This window comes from Blastomyces gilchristii, assembly GCF_000003855.2.
Source record: "Blastomyces gilchristii SLH14081 genomic scaffold supercont1.2, whole genome shotgun sequence".
Classification (NCBI taxonomy): Eukaryota; Fungi; Ascomycota; class Eurotiomycetes; order Onygenales; family Ajellomycetaceae; genus Blastomyces; species Blastomyces gilchristii.
Window position 1 is genome coordinate 5,041,706 of NW_003101681.1, and position 21,328 is coordinate 5,063,033.

Sequence of the window (21,328 nt, forward strand, 5' to 3'; positions counted from 1 at the left end):
TTTTCTAATTCACAATTATTAAATATTATTACATTCTTTCTCTGTATTATTTTCTTCCCCTGTGTGTGTATTTCTTCTGTGCCTCTTTTGCCTCCTTTGACAAGATAAGGTATCTCTCTGTATTGTATTCTGTTTGGACTTTATCCCTTGGTTTTGATTGAGAAAGAGAGACAGAAAGAAAAGGTTTGTATTAATTTATTAATGTTACCTATCAACCACCATCGTCAACTTGCGACAGGAAAGCATCCCAATCCCAATCTCAATCCCCATAAAAACACCAGCACCAGCACCAACACCAGCATCTATCCTCACGACCCTCATCAATTGCTTGTCCTCCTCCAGAATATGCAACCCCCCCCCCCCCGGGTCTCTCTCCCTTACTCATTCCCAAACACAATACCGCCACCCTACCATACATAACCTCCGCCGCAGTCCACCAGATCAAATTGACCCGCTAACCCCCCCAAAAGCCTCATCTAGGCAAATAAAAAGAGTTTAGCATTACCCTTCGCAATGGCCTCCGACGACGGCCAGGTTCCGCTCCTCGAGCGCGCGGAAATGCCCGACACCACCCCTACAATCCCCAAGGAAACGGCGCGCGAAATCGCCCTGCTGGAGCGCGAGTTTGTGGAGGCGGAGGTTCAGGCGTGTACGTATAACATCTATCTACCTCATTTCGCGTATCGCCGTATCGCTAGGGAAAACATCATATATTAGTTATCGGCGTGCACGCATCAACATCTAAGAGCTGTATAATAATAATAATAATAATCATAATAATAATCATAATCTAATAACAAATAAATAAACCCCAAAAAAAAACACAGTCCGCGCCTCCATCCCACTCCTCCGCCCCCTCTACACCCGGCGCAATGCCCTCATAGCCAGCAAGCTCGCCGACGCCGACTTCTGGCCCCGTGTCTTTGCCTCCGAAATCGAAGCCTACCTCCTCCCCTCCGACGAAATGATCATCAGAGAGTGTCTGAAGAACTTCACCGTCGAGCGCGTCAGCGTCAACGAGGCCGGCGACGCCGGCGATCCCCGCGACGTCCGCTTCACCTTCGAGTTCGACACGAGCCCGGAGCGCAACGTGTGGTTCGGCGGCGATGGGAAGCTCGTCAAGGAGTTTTATTGGCGGAAGAGTATTGGAGTTTCGGAGAAGAGTGGGCGCAGGAAGGTGTGGGAGGGCCTTGTGTCGCAGCCTGTGCGGATCCCGTGGAGGAAGGCGGAGGGTGGATCCTACGAAGGGATTGTTGGATGCGGCGTGTAACCTTGCGGAGGCAGAGGCCAAGGTCGCTGCGGGGAAAAAGATTACGCCGGAGCAACGGTTGGATTTACCCGAGTATGAGAAGTTGGTGACGGAGGTGGCCAAGGTGGAGGCTCAGGCGGGTTTGCGTGCTGAGCGTGCTGAGCGTGCGGCGGATGGAGATGACGATGAGGATGAGGATGAGGATGAGGATGATCATGAGGATGGGGGTCCTGCTGATGTGAGCTTCTTTGCGTGGTTTGGGTATCGTGGACGGGATATCTCGGCTGAGGAGTCGGAGGAGGCCATGAAGGCTGATGAGGAATATTGGGGGAAGATCGCCCGGGGAGAGAAGGTTGAGGGTGACGAGGAGAAGGAGGGTGAGGGTGATGCTGCGTCAGGCGATGAATTCGAGGAGGATGAAGATGCTGACGACGACGACGAGGATGGGCTTATGGATGCTGAGATCTACCCCGAGGGTCATGAGCTTGCCATGTCGCTTTGTGACGAAGTCTGGGACAATGCGCTTAAGTATTACGGTATGTCTCAATTTGGATCGTTATTTCTTTTCTTCTATTTTGCTTCTCCGTTTTCTTGCTTATCTTTCCTGCTAACCGTTGCTTCTTGTGTGCAGTACAATCGCTCCAGGCGCCAGAGTTCGGTTCCGATATTGATTTCGACATGGACGGGATGGAAGACGACGACGATGATGATGAAGAGGAAACTGACAGACCTCGCAAGAAGGCCAAGACTTGAGCTCCTTTTTCCCCCTTTCGTTTCGCCCTTGTATCTTTTCTCTGTTGAACGAAAATGGTTTTGATGGGATGGTTTTGAGTTTTGCGTGGAAATTCATATTTTCGTTTCGTCTTTTTTTGTCTTTCGTTTTTGTTGAACAATGTATACCAAAGGAAGGGAGAGAAAAGAATCCCCATCTAACCCTCCGTTTCGAATTTGTAGTTATAGCACAATAACCAGAATTAATAGCAGTATCAACACCATAATTAACACCGCTATACAACAGCTCGACGCCGTATCTACCCAAACACGAAGAGTAAGAGTTAGCGAAGGATCTCTCCCATATTCTCATGCAAAAAGGTACCAAGCGGATAACGAATTCCATACCTTCATTCCGCCGTATAATCTTCCCCACCCGCCTAACCCCACTCTGCAATTTGCCCCCAACCCGCTCCGCCAACGTGTCCACCTCCTTCAGCATCTCCACCTGCTCCTCCAGCTCCCGCCCCATATCATCCGCCTGCTGCCGCAGCGTGCCCACCGTCTGAAACACCCCATCAAGTTGTTGGTCCTGCTCCGCCATCAGCTCCTGCTGCCGCTGCTCCTCGAATTCAGCATAGTAGTCTTCCCGCTCGCCGTCGTCGCCGAGCAGGTGATCATCATGGAGCTCGAAGTGGGAGGGGCTGGGCAGCGATCCTCCGCCGATCCCGGTTCCAGTGCCAGTGCCGGCATGTGTGCCTCTGAGAGCTGTAGTGCTGGCGGTAACCGTCCGCTCAAGCTCCGTGCGCATACCCTCGATCTCCCTCCCGACATCCTCGACCAACTGGCGCCGGCGGCCGACTTCCTCTAGCTCTAGGCCATAGCGGTATGGATCCTTCTCGACGACGCGCACGCTTTCGACTAGGTCTTCTAGATCTGCAGAGAGTTGGCGGAGGGTTGTTTCGAGCTCTGCGCGTGCTTGTTGGAGTTCGGGGGACGACGGCGATGTAGCTAGGGAGCGGATGCGGAGATAGGAGGAGAAGAGGGGGCGAATGTCGTTGAGGGCGGAGAGGACGTCCCTGTTGGTTTTGGGGGGATAGTATCAGTAGGTGACTGCTGGGATGATGGGGAAAGCGGGAGAAGGGGCAATAGAACGTACGCTTGGACTTGGAGGAAGGGGTCTGTTTCTGTTGAGGACGCCATAGGGGTGTGTGTGTATAGGTGTGTAAATGTTGTAAATGTCTAATGATGGATGCGACGTGGATGGATGTTGGTTTGTCTCATCGTCCATTTCATTGTTGCAGGCGGCGGTAGAGATCAGGCTTGGCGCCAAGCCCGGCGGTCAAGTGCGGAGTTTCAAAATTCTACTTCCGCCAATTGACTTTGTATTCTTTCTGCTGCTGCCCTGACATTATTCATTTAATTTTTCTTTCTCTTGATACACAATTGTGTAGCTGTCTATGGCTTCCTTCTTTTGTACAATCCTTCATGTATCTAATTGCTAGATGACTAAAGCCTCCCTCCAATTGAGGAAGGCCCACAATCCCGCGCCCTACTACCCCTTGTTCCCCTCTTAACTATGCGCCCCGAAAACCCCCTCCCCCTCTCCCCCTGCTGGCCGGACACCGACACCTACATATCCTCCCTTCTCACCTTCGCAACAACCTCTACCATATTCCGCAATTTATGTGGAGGCGTACATATCCTCGATTTCCTCACGCGCGTTCCAGATCTCTACACAACCGTCCTGCCCCAGGACTGGAGGGATTTCTTCGCGCACCATGATATCGGGGTTATCTTAGACTTGCTCTTGAGAGATGACATAACACCTCTTTTGCAGGATTTTACATCTCGGAATGAGCGGAGTGAAGACGAGGTTGGCGGCGGCTGGAGAAAAGGACCCGTTCGTCCCCCGGAGAGTCTGCTGCGATATATCCATGATATACGCCGCCATTGCCTCCAGCGCGAATTCACGCCGTTACCTATGCCAGCACCCGACAAAAATAAAAGTTACAATAGCAATAATGACAATATCACTAATAATAATGATAATGATAGTAATTTCAACACCATCCCCCGCCACATCGCCGTCGGCATGAAACCTAAAAAGGCGCACGAAGTCGCCCATTTCGCGCGCTACGTCGACGCACTATCCGACCACATCGAGCAGCAAACAGGCGGGGCTGAGCGCATCTCGCACATTGTCGATTTTGGCTCTGGGCAGAATTACCTTGGTAGGACGCTGGCGAGCCCTTTATATAACCGGCACATTATTGCTATTGAGCGCAAGCAGATTAATATTAGTGGCGCGATGGGGAAGGATGTGCTTGCGAAGTTTCAGAAGTCGAAGAAGGACAAAAAGAAAGTCAATGGCGATGTTGAAGTTGGGACGGAGTCTGATTCCGCGGTGTCGACGCCGCGGAGTGGGGAGCTGGCTCATGTTCAGGGTTGGAATGAGGATGGGTTTGATCCTGATACGGATGGATGTGCTACCTGCTATACTAAGCGGACTGCCCTTGACAAGGGGGCGGAGGAGGAAGACGGTTCCAAGGGGTCTATGGATTATATCGAACATGATATCCAAGACGGCTATCTCGAACCCCTAATCAGACACGTTGTGGAACCATCACCCCCTGCCTCAGCTCCAAACGATCAAAAGCCACAGGTGGAATGTACATGCACATATTCAAATTCGCTACCCGGCTCCAAAAATTATACCAACCCAGCCCGTGTGATGGTCATCTCCCTTCACTCCTGCGGCAACCTCGTTCACCACGGCATCCGGTCTCTCCTGCTCAATCCCTCCGTCACGGCCATCGCCATGATCGGCTGCTGCTACAACCTCATGACCGAACGCCTGGGCCCCGTAACCTACAAACTTCCCCTCCTCCGCTCTTTTCACCCGCGGCTCGAAACCACCTCCAAAGCCTACGACCCTCACGGCTTCCCCATGAGCAAGAAGCTGGAAACGTATCCGCACGAGGGCGGTAGTGGCATCAAGCTGAACATCACCGCGCGCATGATGGCTGTCCAGGCACCGTATAACTGGGGCCCGGAGGACAGCGAGAGTTTCTTCACGAGGCATTTTTTCCGCGCGCTGCTGCAACGGGTTCTGGTTGATTATGGCGTTGTTCCTGTTCCTGGAGTGGGTGTTCCAATTGGCGATGCACCCACGAAAGACGGGGTGAAGGGGGAGGTCCGCGGGACGCCGTTGATTGTCGGGTCAATGCGAAAGGCCGCGTTCGTCTCGTTTGCGGCGTATGCGCGAGCAGCTTTTGCCAAGTTATCGCGGGATGCGCATTATGGCCAGGCTATTCGGGAGAAGGTGTGGGGGCTGCCTGAGGAGGTGTTTGGGGAGTACGAGAAGCGGTATGTAGTCCATCGGAAGAATCTGAGCATCGTATGGAGTCTTATGGCGTTTAGTGCTGGGGTTGTGGAGTCCATGATTGTGGTGGATCGGTGGTTGTTTCTGCGTGAGCAAGCTGGAGTCAAGGAGGCGTGGGTAGAGGCGGTATTTGAGTATCAGCAAAGCCCGAGAAACTTGGTTGTTGTTGGGGTTAAAGGGTGATTGTGATATATTTATTAATCTCCTTTTGCTAGGAGACTATGTTACAGTTGTCTATCGACTATCGGGAGTTTGGCTGTCGAGTTGTACTGTGGATATATTACACTCTCCTCCCACGTCCAAGTCCAACCCAGGCCCAAGGTGATGGCCATGGCGATCACGCTGAGGCCAGCCTGCCTCTCATCCTCCTGTTTATTTACCCTACAAAAGTATTATCTCTCACCCCAATTACCACTTCTGGCTTCTAAGTGGTTGAGAGGAAATTCGCCTAAATGCACTGGGTGTGAGCAGCGTCAATTCATCTGCTAGCAGAGCTCCGTGCATGGGACCAGGACCAAAGTATGTGGTAGGCTCATTATCAACTTGATTGATCCCAAGGATATAATACCGAGACTACTATCTAGTCCTAGTACGGCAGTCTAGTGACAAATGTGACAAATGGGTATTTTATACTAGTGTTACAATGAGCACACATTAATGATACTGATTGTATTAGCAATCAAGATCTCTTCATTGGAAGGTTGTATGAAATAATGACTTCTATACCTGGGGTCACTCTATACCTGGGGTCACTCTATACCTAGGGGCTCTATACACAGGAGATCTCTATTCAGAGAGCCTCTATACCCATGGGACTCTATACACAGCGGAACTATGTATCTATATATCTAAGAGTCTCTATAGTTATACTTAGAGTGAGAAAGGGCTCTATATCTGAGAGAATTCTACAGAGTATGAGATCTGTGAGGTGAAGTGAATAGTTTGAATGTCAAGACTCAAGACTGACTAAATCTCTATATGTAGTGACACCCGCCCAGTGGCATTGTCCTAGCAATTGCTCCATCTACACATGATCTCTCACAAGCATCAAACACTTGCTTACACTCACTTCGCTGCTTACACTGCCCCTTCCTATCACTTCCACCCCCTACTTCTACCCCCCCCTACCACTTCCACTCTCTACTTCTACCCCCCCTACCCCCCCTACCCCCTCTACCACCAACTACTGCCTCTACCGCCCTGCAGCCCTCTCTATCACCATCACTGCCTCTATCACCCATCTCTATCACCTTTTCCACCCTCTAGTCTCTCTATCATCATCACTACCTCTACTGCTCTGCAGTCTCTTCTATCACTTTCACTATCTCTACTTCTCTCTTACTATCTCTACCACATTTTGATCACTGTGTTTATAGTATATACTGCTAAAAACTCTGTAATAAAATCTCATGTGATGTCATGTGAATTATGAATGAGATTCTTTTGAATAGCTGACTCTGCAGTCTGTACAGCTCTGATTAATCTGATAATGGTGATAGAGATGATACAGAGTGGAAGAGAGTAGTAGAAGAAGTAGAGGATGATAGTGGTAGAGAGGGTAGAGAGTGAAAGGGGTGGAAGGGGTGGTAAGAGGGGGTAGAGATAGAGAGTAGAAGTGGTAGAGAGGGTTGCGGGGGTTGCGGGGCGGTAGAGGCGGTGGTGATGGTAGTAGAGGGGGTAGAGGTGGTAAGGGGGGGGTAGAGGTACGGGGAGCTGCGGGGCGGTAGAGGCGGTGGTGGTGGTAGAGGGGGTAGAGGGTGGAAGGGGTGGTAAGAGAGGGGTAGAGGTAGAGGGGGGAAGTGGTAGAGAGGGCTGCGCAAGCAGCAAAGCGAGCGTAAGCGAGCATTTGATGCTTGTGTGAAATTAAGTCTTTACACTGAAAAAAACATTGAAGAAAGCTATTTGACACATTTGTCACTATAGACTGCTGTACTAACTACCCTACCTAGTCACATTTTCAGATTATGAATTTCATATTTTAATTCTAATATTATTTAAATAACTTTTAAATAACTATTATTTGAGTGTTAACTTATCTAAAATAGCTCTAAAATAAACTCTAAACTTTCTAAAAATAGTAATTTTATATCAAGAAATGTCAAGAATAGAATTAAATGAGATCAAATGAGATCAAATGAGATCAAATAAGATCACTTTCTTAATATTTCTCAGCTGATCTCATTTTGTGCTTAAAAATGATAACTCTTCAAATATATACATTAACTGGTGATTATTTTTCATGTTTTATGATTGATCAGTCCCAGCAGGATTCACATCAAGAAATACATAGAACCAGATCAACTGAGATTAAACATGAAATGCATGGTTCTAGCAGCTAGTCTAAGAACAACTGACTTGGCTAACAAAGCTGCTGGAGATCTTGGTTTATTCGTCAGTCTTCCCTGCGATGGTCAGGAGTTCAATCGAGAGAAGTTGATGGCTGGTGAGACTGGCCATTGCTCAAGGAGGTGAGCCATGGTTACATATATATCTCGCTGAAGTGAATGCACTGCAATCATCTGATTGATGCTTCATGAAGAGGTGGACAGACGGACTACTCCTAAGGCAGTCAATGTCCGCCTGGCGATATGGAGGTTATATGGTCATTCCATTTCTCCATCCTATAATATATTATACATGGCGATGGCTGCGATTTGTATAGGGCAATCCCTCTTCTCTGCGCCAGATGTTCATGCCATGCCATGCCATGTATGAAGCAGGAGTGAATCGAGGCTGCTTCGACCTCCCACGGCTCTTTCCCTCCTGTCCGAGTCCAGGGAATCCTATATATTCCTCTCCTTGTCCTCCTTGTCCTCTTTGTCCCTCCTTTTCTTCATCTCCTTCTTCTTCTCCTTGTCCTCCTCTTCTACATCCTCTCCGCCCTCTCTATCTTATATATCCCAGTCTCTACTGTCTTTGTTTCAGATTATATCCAGTGAATAACTTCCTTTACACCCGCTATTCACGTATCAAACACATAACCACCTATCTCTTCTAAACTCTTAGCACCCGTTTAAGTCCTCGTATCCTCTAGCAGGCAGCAGCAACAATCATGACCCTTATCTCAATCAACGGCAATCAGCTTGACCCGCTCGCGCAGTCCCGGCAGCTGAGGGACCTTGGCTTGCAGGCAGAAAATGCTTCCAAATCAGACTACATCCTCATCCAGGCAGGGCCTGACCGTCTGTCAGAGAATCAGCGCCGCGTGCTTAAGGACTTAGGTGTAGATATCAAAGAATACGTCTCTAAGGATACATACCTTTGCAGCTACAAGGGTGTGGACCTAACGGAGATCCGTTCGCTAGACTTCGTCTTTTGGGCCAATACCTACTTGGAACAGTTTGTTGTACAGTCGTGTCTCAAGTCAAACCCACCGCGTTCCCAACCTATCTCAGCTTTCACCGCTACCCCCAAGACCAGTCGCCTCCAATTGGTCGATATCATCATGCACCACGATGTCGATGCGACGGACGATGCTGTCAAAGCGGCAGTTGCAAGGGCTGCTCGTGCTGATTTGAAGTCTCTTAAAGCTTCTGCAAGGAGCATCCGTATTCACCTGCAGCAACAGTATCTCGATGATGTAGCCGCCATCGACGCCGTCTACCTCATTCAGCAGGTCCATCCCTTCGTTCTTTGGAACAACAAAGCCTGGGAGATCCTAGACTGTGACACCACTAACATGTCTGTCCATGTAAGCGAATATCTGGGTGAGGGCCAGGTCGTCGCGGCCGCTGACACCGGATTCGATATTGGCAAAACGGATGATACTCATCCTGCTTTCACTGGCAGGGTCAAGCACCTTTACGCTCTGGGGAGACCAAATGCAACTGACGACCCAGACGGACATGGCACCCATGTTGCCGGCTCCATTCTTGGGGATGGCGACTCCCCTTCTATGGGTGGGAAGATTACGGCCGCTGCACCCAAAGCCCAGCTTGTAATACAATCGGTCCTCGATAGTTCTAATGGCTTGGGTGGCATCCCGTCAGATTTGAGTGAGCTTTTTATCGTTCCGTACGAAGAACACGGCGCACGCATACACACCAACTCTTGGGGGTCGTCCTCTCTATTTGGCCAGATTCCCTACGATGTGTCAGCTTCGCAGGTGGACAAGTTCATCTGGGAGCATCCTGATATGCTCATCCTTTTTGCTGCTGGTAACGAGGGTTCAGACCGCAACTTCGACGGCGTCATCGACCTCAGCCAGATTGGGTCACAGGCAGCGGCGAAGAACATCCTCACTGTTGGTGCGAGCGAAAATAATCGTCCTGATATCGGCGTCCAATACGGCTTTCGTTGGCCATCAAGCCCTTTCCGTACTGACCTAATGGCCGACAATCCTGCTGGAATGGCAGCATTTAGCAGCCGTGGGCCTACCGTAGAGGGGCGTTGCAAGCCTGATGTTGTCGCCCCTGGAACTGCCGTCTTGTCTTCTCTCTCTCGAAATGCCCAGGCCGACTCTCAATATGGAGAAAGCCTTGATCCACAGTGGTGGTTCCTTGCGGGCACAAGTATGGCAACTCCCCTGGTTGCTGGTTGTGCTGCAGTTGTGCGCGAATCTCTTGTCAAGAACGGCACACCTAATCCTAGCGCCGCGCTTGTGAAAGCTCTTCTTATCAATGGTGCAGTTGAGCTTGTCGGGCAGTATGACCCCAGCGAAGCAGGCCCGTCCCCGAACAATAACTCCGGGTTTGGCTTGGTTAATCTCAGAAACTCCATTATTTTACCCAATCAGGAGGACGGAGGCTTCTACGAAGGAGGTCCCTTGGAGCAGGGTCAGGGCCTAGACAAACCTATCACCGTCAACATTCCTCCAGGTACATCGGCAGAAGGTTCGGTGCTGAAGGTAACACTCGTATGGTCCGATCCACCAGGTGCAGAGCTTCAAAACGACTTGGATCTGCTCGTGAGAACTGCTAATGGCCAAGAGCGTCACGGAAATATGGGCGAGGAGACTGATTTCGATAGAGTTAACAACGTCGAGCAAGTTACGTGGACCAACATTCCAGACGGAGAAGCACAAATCATCGTAAGCGCATTCCGCATCACCCGTGATGACGCCCCTCAGCCATACGCCGTGGTATGGAGCATCAACCGGCTCCTCAAGCCTACGGCCGCAGGAGGAGATAAAGCAAGCTGAAACGATGAACCTTCCCTTCCTTCATCCCCTATTAAACCTATATTGTTACGTCTGAATTTCTTGCAGATGCTTTGCACATGATCAAACCACACTCCTTAATTAACCTAGGACAGAACCCTAAAATGGAGAAGAAAAAAAAGGGGAAGAAAAAGAGAGAAAACTGGCAAAAATGGAACCGAAAACTCGAAGCTTTCTCCGTTAGGGAAGACAACTTTAAGAGCCCCAGTTTGTTTTATATCTCAGGAATGGAAATTTGAATCAATTAATTGCCTTCTCGACTAATTGATGTACTGTGTAGCTGTGCAACTGCCAATCTTGAGGTATTTCAATTAGTTGTAGGCCATGGCGACCATCAGCCGCAAAATAAGCTCTCTTGTAGACGGGACTCGGTGATCTGCAATCAGATATGATGAACTAAATCTGAAACTTGACAGCACATGGTAAACAAATAGGCCTCTGCTCCTCTCCCTATTGTTTAAATAAAGTGTCAGAGAACATAAAGACGAGAAAGCTTGGTTGTATGAAAGTAGCTCTTGACGAGATCTACAGCGCAAGGGTCACGTGACATATAAGGACAGAAGCTGGTTTTAAAAGTATTTCACATGAAAATAAAAACATATTAACGTATATTAATGACACAGGGCATCTAGAATACATTGTCTGAGCTAGCTGTGGGTAACTATCAGAAAATTAATAAATGTATCGGGGTAGTTAGAACGGGGGAGGTAGACGTGTGAAGGGACGCCAGAGAGTTTAAAAAAATCCCTCCCTACCTAAGGGAAAAAAAAAAAAAAAAAAAAAAAAAAAAAAAAAAGGGAAAGGAAAAGGAGAAAGAAGAAAGGAGAAAGGAGAAAGAAGAAAGGAGAAAGGAGAAAGAAGAAAGGAGAAAGGAGAAAGAAGAAAGGAGAAAGGAGAAAAGAAACCGAAGAATAGAGAAAAAAGAAACATGCATGACAGCTCTGGGTCCCCAACACCTCTTCCCGTCCCGTTCCGTTGAACAATTGAGTAATATGGAGAGTGTGAAGTGAAATAGTTGAATGGTATTAGCGGGTGTGCTAAATGTAGACGTTGAATGCCCCCTATTAATAAGATATGTTTGTATCCATCTATACAAAACAACACATAAATATATATATACATAGACCAACCGGCCATTGGTTCTCTGGCCCCGTGCTGCCCCTTCCCCCTGTCTTAGGCTGTAATGTTGTAGGCATCATGGTACAAAGATTATGAAACTTCGGGATTTTCTTTTTTTAGCTCTATCGGGGATCCATTCGTTGGGAGGAGACAAGGGGGGGGGAGGGAGGGAGAAGAAGGCTAACGATTTTCAGCTTTTTTTTTTTTTTTTTTTTTTTTTTTTTTTTGGGTTATTATTTCAAGTGCCGCCTGGGGAAATGTCCGGTCCATGTAGTAGCGGAATTGGTTCGTGGGTACAGCCCGCTCATTTTACTTGGGAGGGTTTGAGGAGGCGCAATTGGAGGTCAACTAGGGGCTTGTTATCTATTTCCTGCGCCTTGATAAGTGTTGGGGGGATTGTAGATGTGTGGCGTGCCAGCATCATTTCCGAAGTCATGTTATTGTTTAATGTAGATTGCGAGATCAATCAGTCCCAACGTATTTAAACCAGTTTGGTCGGCAATCTTCGAGCTGGAGGAAAGGTTCCCCGGCGTAAAACTTTCCCGGAGTGCAGCCTTTGCATTTTGGAGAGTTCGGGCAGTTGAAGTATGGGACATGTTGGTATCCGATGTCACGGAACCTAAATAAAAAAGTGATGGTTAGGATAAGGAATTGACATTGTGGTGGAATCGGGGCACAGAGCGGAATAAAAAGGGTTAACAAACCAATGAATTTTACTCTTGTCCTCAAATAGGCCTAGGCCGATAGAATGTACTGGTGCATCGCCCCATCTTTCGTAGAAGAAGCCTCCGGCACGATCCAAATGGTTAAAATAATCCTCATAAGCCGGGCTTCGATAGAACGACATATCCGCGATTTCGAAGTTAGACCAAAAGTGGCAAGTGGAGTACCCGTTTGCGTCCTTATTATGTTGTGGTCTTTGCTTATTGTCCACCAGCCAGTCCATTGCGTTGTTTGGATGTAGGTGATTGGGGTGCGCTTCGAGGAACTTAAGCGTCTGCGGCCATAGAGTAGCAATACTCTCAGGAGCATCATAGAGGTTGATGGTGAAGCCATAGGTTTTGTTGTGGTCTTGCATGTAGCGGAACACATCGTAGTCGACGTCGCAGAAGAAATGGACCTTGGGTTCGACTCTCCAATAGTACTGCACATTCGCCAAGGCTGGGTGTTTGTAGAACATGCCGCTGTTCCAGCGGCACATTTGATGGTATGACATCAGGTTGCTGTATTGAATATTCTTCTCTTTGAGGATTTTGGAGGATTCTTCGTAGAGCTCCATACTAATAAAGTCGGGTACGTCCCAGTGCTCCTTTGGAATTAACTCTGGGTAAATGAAACAAAATTAGAGTGCCATCACGGTTGACAAGGAAGCTCAACCGCATTCATCCATACCGTAATTGCATTTTGCCTTTGTTTCAGCTTGTGTTCGAGTCTTGAACTCTTCCGTAAACTCTTTATCGTTAAAAAAAGTCCACGGATAATTGAACTTGCTATTCCAAGTCCTTTCCAAATCCCTCATCGTCATTATTAACTCGTCCAATTCTTCGTTTCGAACCAGGGCTAGGAGCGTCGCGTTGATGCGAGCGGAATTGGGGTTGTCGGGCGCATAGGCATCATCTTTTGCCCGCCAAAGAGGCTCAGGAGGCTCTCCTGTAGCTGTAGATATCGTCAATACATATTGCATTAGGATGAGAGGAGAAGGCAAATTACTCACGATCCAAAAGAGGCTCCCTCTGGAGTCCATTATCGTATTGCCCCTTTCTTCCAGTTAGCAACGGGGGCGATTTCGAAACCTGGAAGATGAGAAATAGAGCAAGAACAAAGCAGGCAGCTAAGAGCAAACGAAGCGGTCGTGCGAGGCCCATACTGCTATTATGCGCATGGCCGTGAACAGCATAAAGAGAGATAAAATGTTTTTCTCACAGCTGAACAAAGATCGCCCCTGGTTGTTCATGTAGTTAAAAATAGGATTTGGCCGCGATGATGCTGCCAGCTGCCAGGCTGCTGAGTCAGCGCGCCCAGGGCGGCCGATGCATAATATCAGACCTCAGGGGATTGAAACGCGTTGTTGTTGGAGTATCGAACGAAGTATGGTGTCAGAGTACTTGTTCTATAGCATATTATGGGGAAACATGAACAAGTAGACGCGTAACTGTGCATTTTCCGCCGACTACTGGTGTCTGAGAAACGTATTTGAGATTGCCTATGTAAGACAAGAAATGGCTCATTCAGCGAATGTCAGCGCTCTGACGGACGAGCTTATTATCATAATTACGAACACGCCAGACAAGGCGAGTATTTGTGTCAATTGTTAATAGTTTTTTCTGCTGCTGACTTTTGTACTAGGGCAGCCGTCGTTTCCACAGGTTGAAATCTCTCGTTGAGAGGACTCTGAAGCAGAACAATGCTGGAAGAACAGACCATCTGGAGGTTGCGAAGCGGCTTGATGGTCTCCAAGAAAAGTTTCAAGTTTTAGACAATGATGCTCTTTCCGACGCGCTTCATTCGCGACTGGAAGAGCTGAATCAGAGGAGGATCCACCGGGCCCCTGAAGCCTTGTCTTTACTCCTAGAACTCTCAGATAGGCCAGCAGTACATTCCACCATCGAGGACTTGGACTTACTTCGACGACCAGCTTCACCACCTCCTTTAACATGGAGTGATATTTATGCATCTGACCCTCTAAGTGACGAGGAAGAGATTTGGCAGGATATTGATTATGCTGCACTTACCTCCGGTGACGATCTATCAAGCACATCGAGCGGCGTATCTATCCCCCGAATTGTTCCACAGCGGTCCAAAGTTCCCCTGGATGATTTTAAGACTCCAGATACTTGCTTCTTACCAGTTGAAGATGAGATATTGCTCTCACGCATTCAGGATCTTGAGCTCTGGAGAAATAGGGTCGCGCAAACTAATCGACCGACGAACGATGATGACTTGTATCTTACAGAGTTACAAGTAATAAGAGAGACGATATTTATGCTTCAGGGCCTCCCCACCACCTTATTCTGGTATTTAGACGACAGCGTTGAGGTTGATCGAAGATTTAGATTGCGTCATGCATCACCAATCGCCTTTGGGAACTTGCTTCGCTCATTTAGTGTCCTAGGAGCCCAATTACATGTTATTCGGCGATTTGCACAGCATCCCCAGAAGCTTCAATTTATGCAGATGTTTCAGCGTGAGGTGGAATTTCACTTGTGTAGATTTAACAAAGACCTATCGAATATGGAAGCAGAACACTCTGGAACAGCTGAGTCTTCTACGCCGAGTTTGATTCGACTCTTCTCAAATGTGTACGAGGAAACGTCTCTGCTACGAGAACTGTCAGATCTCATCAACAAACTAGCGGATCAGTCGCCAAATGAGGCGTTCCAATGCCTAGATCTGCTCTATGATCTTGTTTGTTCGAAACAGGCATGCGGAGACGATACAACTTTCCAGCATGTGGCTAAGATATTTTTCAAATGCTTCGAAGTCTACGCAAGGCCAATAAGACTGTGGATAGAAAAAGGACAGCTGGACAAGACTTTGGGTACATTTTTTGTCTCTGACTCGGGAAAGCAACTCACCGACCTGAGAACACTCTGGCACGAATGGTTTGTACTGGATGAGGTTCATGGACGACTTTATGCGCCTGATTTTCTACGTCCTGCGGCCAAGAAGATTTTTACCACTGGCAAAAGTATGATATTCATTCGCCGCCTTGGCTTGGATCCAGATGTTTTAGAGACTCCAAAATGTATGAACATTTCATATGAGAATATCTGTTCATCCGACCACTTCTCCCCCTTGCTACCGTTCTCAGTACTGCTAGAGTACTCATTCGATCGACTCATTGACTCCAACCACACTTTTGCTTCGAACTTGCTTCGGAAACAACTTGACGAGCAGTGTGGCCTGTGGATTTCGTTGGAGGCGCTTGAATACATATACCTAGGAAAGGATATGTCACTTTCCTCGATAATCGATCACGAAGTATTCGACTTGATCGATAAAGGAATTCAGTCCTGGAATGATAGGTTCTTCCTTACCGAGCTAGCACAAGGAACATTCGGTAGCCTAGCATGCATCGACCCCAGTCGCCTCATAATCAGATCGAAGCAGATCGGGCTACAGGATTTTGAATATCACTGTCGCTCCGCCCAGATCTTGAAGGCGATCGCCATGGACTATATTCTTCCATGGCCAGTGGCTAATATCATCACAAAACAGTCGCTTTCGGCATATAGACGTGTGTCAACCTTCCTAATGCAAATACGACGAGCCAAGTACGTCGTGGAGCGACAGCGTCTCCTGAGATCGCTACATTCCGAGACCGAAAGCGAGAAGAAAGACGATATCCTCGGGTATAGCATTCGACACCACCTCCTCTGGCTTCTAAACGTCCTCTACGCACATCTCACACAGCTTGTCATCTGCACGTCGACTACAATCATGAAGGAAGCGCTATCGAAAGCGAAAGATGTAGATGGGATGATAGCCGCTCACGAATCGTACACCTCGTCATTGGAAGACCAATGCCTCCTGTCCCCCAATCTCACTCCTATTTACCAAGCGGTCATATCCCTTCTTGACCTGTGCATACACTTCTCTGACATTCAAATCTCACGTCACGGCGACAACCAATTCGACCAGGGAAACAGGAAATCATTCCATTCGTCCTCCGGGCGTCGATACAGGACTAGTGGTAGTCTGCATCAGCGGCGTCGTCGTTCACGGTCCCGAGAGATTGAATCTAGCTCTGTTGCAGATGATGATAGCGTAGATGATGCTGATGATAGCATGATGGACGAGGGAAATTTAACCAGTGTCTCCTTTATTGAGACCTCATATAGGAAACGATTAATAGGCGTTAGGGATAAATTCGAACATCTATGTTCGTTCATTACGGCAGGGTTGCGGGGAATGGGACGGGTGGATGGCCACAATAGTTGGGAGATTCTCGCAGAGAAATTAGAGTGGAGGAAGAGTAGAGGTGGACATGTATGATGAGTTGTCGAAGATAGAGTTAGAGGCATCCTATGTCCGCCTGGCAAATGCCACGAGCCAGGTTGATTACTACATATATTGTACGCCCTATAATTATCGATACCGGGGCTTCTGATCTAAGCTATCCTGAAATACTCGTGCCAAATACCCGAAGAGCTAGCTTAACGAGATCCGCGTCCTTATATACAATCAAAACTCGAGTCTGTTTATATGTTTTCTATAATTACCTAGTATGAATATGAACATGCGACTCTCGGTGCTCAACATGCAAAAGAAATAGAGAGGTGCGTAAGAAAGAAGCCACAAGTAGGGCGGTAGTAGATGGGGAACATGACAATTGGTACACTTCGTAGCCAAGAATGGAACAGCAGAATATATCAGGGTAACTTTATAACTGGAACAAACCTAGGTCACGAGAGATGTAATGACAATCAAAAAGAAGCAGCTTTTAGAGTAATCTAACCAACCCATCTTCTTGCACTGTAAAACATCCGGCCCCAGGGACCGATATTGCCCCATTCCTCGACCTTTTCGGGGGGTATCCAACTTCCAACGCCTGCCATTATAGTCCGCTCAGGGTGCGGCATTAGCGCCAAGACCTTACCATCAGGCGTTCGGACTCCAGCTATACCTTCTGGGCTACCATTAGGGTTGAACGGGTATTTCGTTGTAGGTTTTAGCGAGGAGTTATCGACGTAGCGGATCGGTGCGAGATTCTGTTTCACAAGGCTCTCCGCGTTTGAGCTGGAGTTCGCGAACGATGCCCGGCCTTCGCCATGGGCGACGGCGATGGGCAAGCTAGAACCGTGCATCCCGTGGAGAAAAACACTGGGTGTTGCCGGGTCCGGATCGCTGATGCGGACCATGCAGACGCGGCCTTCGTACTGTTCACTCGCGTTTCGTTCAAAGCTAGGCCAGTCCTGTGCGCCTGGGATGAGTTCCTTGAGACGACTAAGGAACTGGCAGCCGTTGCAGACGCCAAGGGTAAAGGTATCTGAGCGCTGGAAGAAAGATTGGAATTCGTTGCGGGTGTCTTTATGCAGGAGTACTGATTTAGACCAGCCCTGGCCGGCACCGAGGACATCACCATATGAGAACCCTCCGCAAGCTGCGAGGCCGACAAAGGATGAGAGAGAAACTTGTCCGGAAATAATATCTGTCATGTGCACGTCAACGGCAGTAAAGCCGGCCATGTTGAAAGCGAAGGCCATTTCAGCTTGGCCGTTAACGCCCTGTTCACGAAGGATCGCAACCCGTGGTTTGGCGGAGAAGGGGGAGAAGAGAGAAGTAAGGTTGGTTATCAGGGGCAACACGGTTTCCTTGGGGTCAAAAGAGAGGTTGTATGATAGGCCCCGATCTCCGTCGTCAAGGATATTTGCGTACTCTTGCTCTGCGGCTGCGGGATTGTCTCGGAGTCGTTGCATTTGGTGGGATGTGTTGGCCCATGCCTGTTGAAGATTGGCACGAGAATTCCGATAGATCGGGACCACCGAACTGTGGTAAATTACAAGATCTTGATCAGATTTGATGGGTACCTCACCGATTCGGAATATCAAGCCAGGTGGAGGGCCACAGGTTGCAAAGCACTTTTTGAAAAGATTCTCATGCTCTTTGCGCACCTGGAACACAGCGCCAAGCTCCTCGTTGAAGAGAGTCTCGAGAACATGACGAGTATCTGAACTTTGACATATACCATCGAGCATAATGTGTAGCCCACATCTACCGGCAAACATCATTTCAGCGAGAGTTGTGAAGAGACCGCCATCTGATCGATCGTGGTAGGCAAGGACGATACCGCGCTCTTGAAGTTGTTGGATAGCGTCGAAGAAGTCTTTCAGAAGCTGGACTTCGTGAACATCGGGGCATTGATTTCCTACTTGTCCGAACACCTGCGCTAGTGAGGACCCCCCAAGAGCCTTGCGACCGAATGAGAGGTCAACAAACAGAAGAACAGTCTCGCCCACCTCCTCACGTCTGCGGAGTGCTGGTGTCCATGTTTTACGTATGTCGCCAACAGGCGCAAACGCTGAGATAACCACGGACAACGGGGCAGTAACTTCACGTGGTTCTTGAGACTTTTCATCTTTCCATTTCATCTTCATTGACATTGAGTCCTTCCCAACAGGAATACTAATACGTAGCTGTGGACATAGTCCCATCCCAATGGCTTCGACAGCTTCGTATATGGCCGTACCTTCTCCAGGATGGCTTGCCGCTGACATCCAATTGGCCGAGAGCTTGATACGGGTCAATTGGCCAAGCACATCAGCGGCGGCAATGTTCATAAGTGATTCTGCAACAGCCATTCTTGCAGAAGCAGCAGGTGAAATTAAGGCCAGGGTTGGTTTCTCTCCTATAGCCATAGCCTCACCAGTTTTCATTCCCTGCAGCAATGATGTTGCCGTAACAGAGACATCTGACACAGGAACTTGCCAAGGTCCAACCATTTGATCTCTCGCCGTCAGTCCACCCACGGTTCTATCGCCAATGGTGATGAGGAACGATTTCGAACCAACAGCCGGTAGATTGAGGACTCTAGTGACAGCTTCGCTAAACAATCCATCCTTAGGGAGGTTGGGCAGATAGGTTTTAAGGCTAGAGTCGAAGGGAGGAAGAGGAAGTTGTCTAGATGTAACGTTCCTCGTCATTTTCGGTGGTTTTCCGAAGAGTACGGAAAGGGGGAGGTCGATTGGGTCAGGTTGGTCTTTAGAATCTCGGTCAAGAAGAATTAGCCTCCTGTCTTCTTCAGGTTGACCCAGTCCGCGGCCAACAACTGAATAACCGCAACGTTCCCGTTTCGCGATCGCCACGAATTTATTCATGCTTTCCTCTCCTACAGCCATTACATATCGCTCTTGCGCTTCACAGCACCATATCTGCATAGGACTCATCCCTTTATCTGCATTGTCAATCTCACGGAGCTCAAATTTTGCTCCCAGCCCAGCATCATGAATAAGTTCAGGTAAAGCATTAGATAGGCCTCCTGCTCCGACATCATGGATGAACTTAATGGGGTTATCGGCTCCCATAGCCGCGCAGGCGTTAATGACTTCCTGTGCTCTCCGTTGGACTTCTGCATTTCCTCTCTGGACGCTAGCAAAATCTAAATCTGCGGAGCCTTCTCCAGATGCAATACTGGAAGCTGCACCTCCACCCAAACCGATGAGCATGGCCGGTCCGCCAAGGACCACCAAATATGAACCCGGTTTGACAGTGTGTGGATTTTTGAGTGCGTGCTGTGGCCGGACAGTCCCAACGCCACCAGCAATCATAATGGGTTTATGATAGCCTCGGAGCTCCGATTCTCCATCCCCGATATCGATTTTGGTGAGGAAGGTTCGGAAGTAGCCGGTTGTACACGGTCTTCCAAACTCGTTGTTGAATGCAGCACTGCCGATCGGAGCCTCAAGCATAATATCCAAACTGCTTGCGATATGATTGGGCTTTCCAACATCGAGTTCCCAAGGTTGTCTATGCCCTGGAATCAATAGATCCGAAACGCAGAAACCACTAAGACCGGCTTTCGGCTTCGAACCTCTGCCAACAGCTCCTTCATCACGAATTTCACCTCCAGATCCAGTTGCGGCACCAGGGTAGGGTGAGACCGCGGTGGGGTGGTTGTGCGTTTCGACTTTGGCCAAGTAATGAACCTGCTCTTTTGTCTGAGTCCATTCTCCGTTCACCGGGCTAGGGGCCCAATAACTGGCTATTTCTCCTTCTAGAACAGCAGCATTGTCGCTATATGCACTAATAGTGTGCTCCGGGGTTTTTTTGTGGGTGTTTCTGATCATACCAAATAGAGTATGGGGTTTCTCCTCGCCGTCAATGATCCAGGTAGCATTGAATTGTTTATGGCGACAATGCTCAGAATTTACTTGCGCGAACATAAACAGCTCGACGTCGGTGGGAGGGCGACCAACTGGGCCATCAGGCGCATACGCATCGACCAGGTAGTCGATTTCGGATTGGTCCAATGCCAAGCCAAGTCGGGTGTTTGCTTTTTGTAGAACCTCAACCGGGGATTTGCCCTCTCCATAAAGGGGTATCGTTTCAAGGGGAAGAGGTTGATGCTCCGAGAACATGAGGTGAAGATCTGGTTCATCTTTCGAAATGATTTGAGTCATTCGATCATGAAGAACGTCCAACGCAGCCTTATCCAAGTCTTCGCGTCCTTCAGCAAGCAGGCACGAGATTCGCAAGCCGCGCTCAATGCGCTTGACGCTACTTTTAAGGCCACAAACATGGGATATCCCGGTAGCTTGGGAACTCCATGGGGATATGGTGCCGGTTCGTGGAGTAACGTGATAAACTGCGAATGGTCCATCTGTTGACTCGAACGAGGCAGGAACGCCCACAATATCTCCGTAATGTAGAAGCTGTTCTAGCACCGCGCGCTCGCTTTGCTGTAAATCCCCAGCAGCATGAACATAATGAACCCACTGGGCCCGCACCTCCTTCACCCCGATGCTTTCCGCAATGGAGCGGCTCCGGGATTGAGAAAAGGCAATTGAGCCCGGGATTGTGAGATAGGTCGACTGCGAGGAAGTCATTGTGAATGCCAGTCAATGCAGATGGGTATCTGAGCAAAGTGCAGCAGCTCAAAATTCATGTATTGTTAGCCGATGTGGGATGCCAAAGACACACTCGGTGCAATTTGACTCACTTGGACGAGCTAGCGAGAAGCTGGGTTCGATAGGGGGATACCCCGAGC

At 48.7% G+C, this 21,328-nt stretch overlaps 7 protein-coding genes across 7 annotated transcripts; 4 read left to right on the top strand and 3 right to left on the bottom strand.

Annotated features, from left to right (window-relative positions):
- Window positions 1–32: 32 nt before the first annotated feature.
- Window positions 33–3,271, bottom strand: BDBG_01456 (syntaxin-t-SNAREs). The gene is made up of 3 exons (XM_002628502.2): window positions 3,120–3,271; window positions 2,369–3,039; window positions 33–2,280 (listed from the first exon to the last, which is right to left on the bottom strand). Exons 1-3 carry the CDS (start codon window positions 3,161–3,163, stop codon window positions 2,204–2,206), a joined length of 792 nt encoding a protein of 263 aa, XP_002628548.1. The 5' UTR covers window positions 3,164–3,271; the 3' UTR covers window positions 33–2,203.
- On the top strand, window positions 514–2,002 carry BDBG_01455 (NAP family protein; the record flags this gene model as incomplete). Its single annotated transcript, XM_002628501.1, has 4 exons — window positions 514–649; window positions 828–1,177; window positions 1,248–1,785; window positions 1,881–2,002. 4 exons carry the CDS (start codon window positions 514–516, stop codon window positions 2,000–2,002), a joined length of 1,146 nt encoding a protein of 381 aa, XP_002628547.1.
- A 60-nt stretch (window positions 3,272–3,331) lies between the features above and the next one.
- BDBG_01457 (uncharacterized protein) lies at window positions 3,332–5,984 on the top strand. Its single transcript, XM_002628503.2, has one exon. The coding sequence runs from the start codon at window positions 3,540–3,542 to the stop codon at window positions 5,526–5,528; it is 1,989 nt and encodes a 662-aa protein (XP_002628549.1). The 5' UTR covers window positions 3,332–3,539; the 3' UTR covers window positions 5,529–5,984.
- Window positions 5,985–7,511: 1,527 nt separating this feature from the next.
- Window positions 7,512–10,889, top strand: BDBG_01458 (kp-43 peptidase/serine peptidase). The gene has a single exon (XM_002628504.2). It carries the CDS (start codon window positions 8,398–8,400, stop codon window positions 10,483–10,485), a length of 2,088 nt encoding a protein of 695 aa, XP_002628550.1. The 5' UTR covers window positions 7,512–8,397; the 3' UTR covers window positions 10,486–10,889.
- A 1,195-nt stretch (window positions 10,890–12,084) lies between these two features.
- BDBG_01459 (mannosyltransferase) lies at window positions 12,085–13,487 on the bottom strand (the record flags this gene model as incomplete). Its single annotated transcript, XM_002628505.2, has 4 exons — window positions 12,085–12,241; window positions 12,327–12,945; window positions 13,015–13,278; window positions 13,337–13,487. 4 exons carry the CDS (start codon window positions 13,485–13,487, stop codon window positions 12,085–12,087), a joined length of 1,191 nt encoding a protein of 396 aa, XP_002628551.1.
- A 180-nt stretch (window positions 13,488–13,667) lies between these two features.
- BDBG_01460 (gamma-tubulin complex component GCP5) lies at window positions 13,668–17,056 on the top strand. Its single transcript, XM_031720344.1, has 2 exons — window positions 13,668–13,913; window positions 13,969–17,056. The coding sequence occupies exons 1-2, from the start codon at window positions 13,842–13,844 to the stop codon at window positions 16,615–16,617; spliced, it is 2,721 nt and encodes a 906-aa protein (XP_031576480.1). The 5' UTR covers window positions 13,668–13,841; the 3' UTR covers window positions 16,618–17,056.
- A 19-nt stretch (window positions 17,057–17,075) lies between these two features.
- BDBG_01461 (phosphoribosylformylglycinamidine synthase) lies at window positions 17,076–21,167 on the bottom strand (the record flags this gene model as incomplete). Its single annotated transcript, XM_002628507.2, has 1 exon — window positions 17,076–21,167. The coding sequence occupies one exon, from the start codon at window positions 21,165–21,167 to the stop codon at window positions 17,076–17,078; it is 4,092 nt and encodes a 1,363-aa protein (XP_002628553.1).
- Between the last annotated feature and the right edge of the window lie 161 nt (window positions 21,168–21,328).

What these genes read in the sequence shown, in the direction of transcription:
- BDBG_01456 (XM_002628502.2), bottom strand. Translation starts at nt 3,163, where the DNA reads ATGGCGTCCTCAACAGAAACAGACCCCTTCCTCCAAGTCCAAGC. An exon ending in CCCTTCCTCCAAGTCCAAGC is followed by an intron (nt 3,040 to 3,119) that starts GTACGTTCTATT and finishes CAAAACCAACAG; the next exon opens with GGACGTCCTCTCCGCCCTCA. An exon ending in GATTATACGGCGGAATGAAG is followed by an intron (nt 2,281 to 2,368) that starts GTATGGAATTCG and finishes GTGTTTGGGTAG; the next exon opens with ATACGGCGTCGAGCTGTTGT.
- BDBG_01457 (XM_002628503.2), top strand. Translation starts at nt 3,540, where the DNA reads ATGCGCCCCGAAAACCCCCTCCCCCTCTCCCCCTGCTGGCCGGACACC.
- BDBG_01458 (XM_002628504.2), top strand. Translation starts at nt 8,398, where the DNA reads ATGACCCTTATCTCAATCAACGGCAATCAGCTTGACCCGCTCGCGCAG.
- BDBG_01460 (XM_031720344.1), top strand. Translation starts at nt 13,842, where the DNA reads ATGGCTCATTCAGCGAATGTCAGCGCTCTGACGGACGAGCTTATTATC. An exon ending in TTACGAACACGCCAGACAAG is followed by an intron (nt 13,914 to 13,968) that starts GCGAGTATTTGT and finishes CTTTTGTACTAG; the next exon opens with GGCAGCCGTCGTTTCCACAG.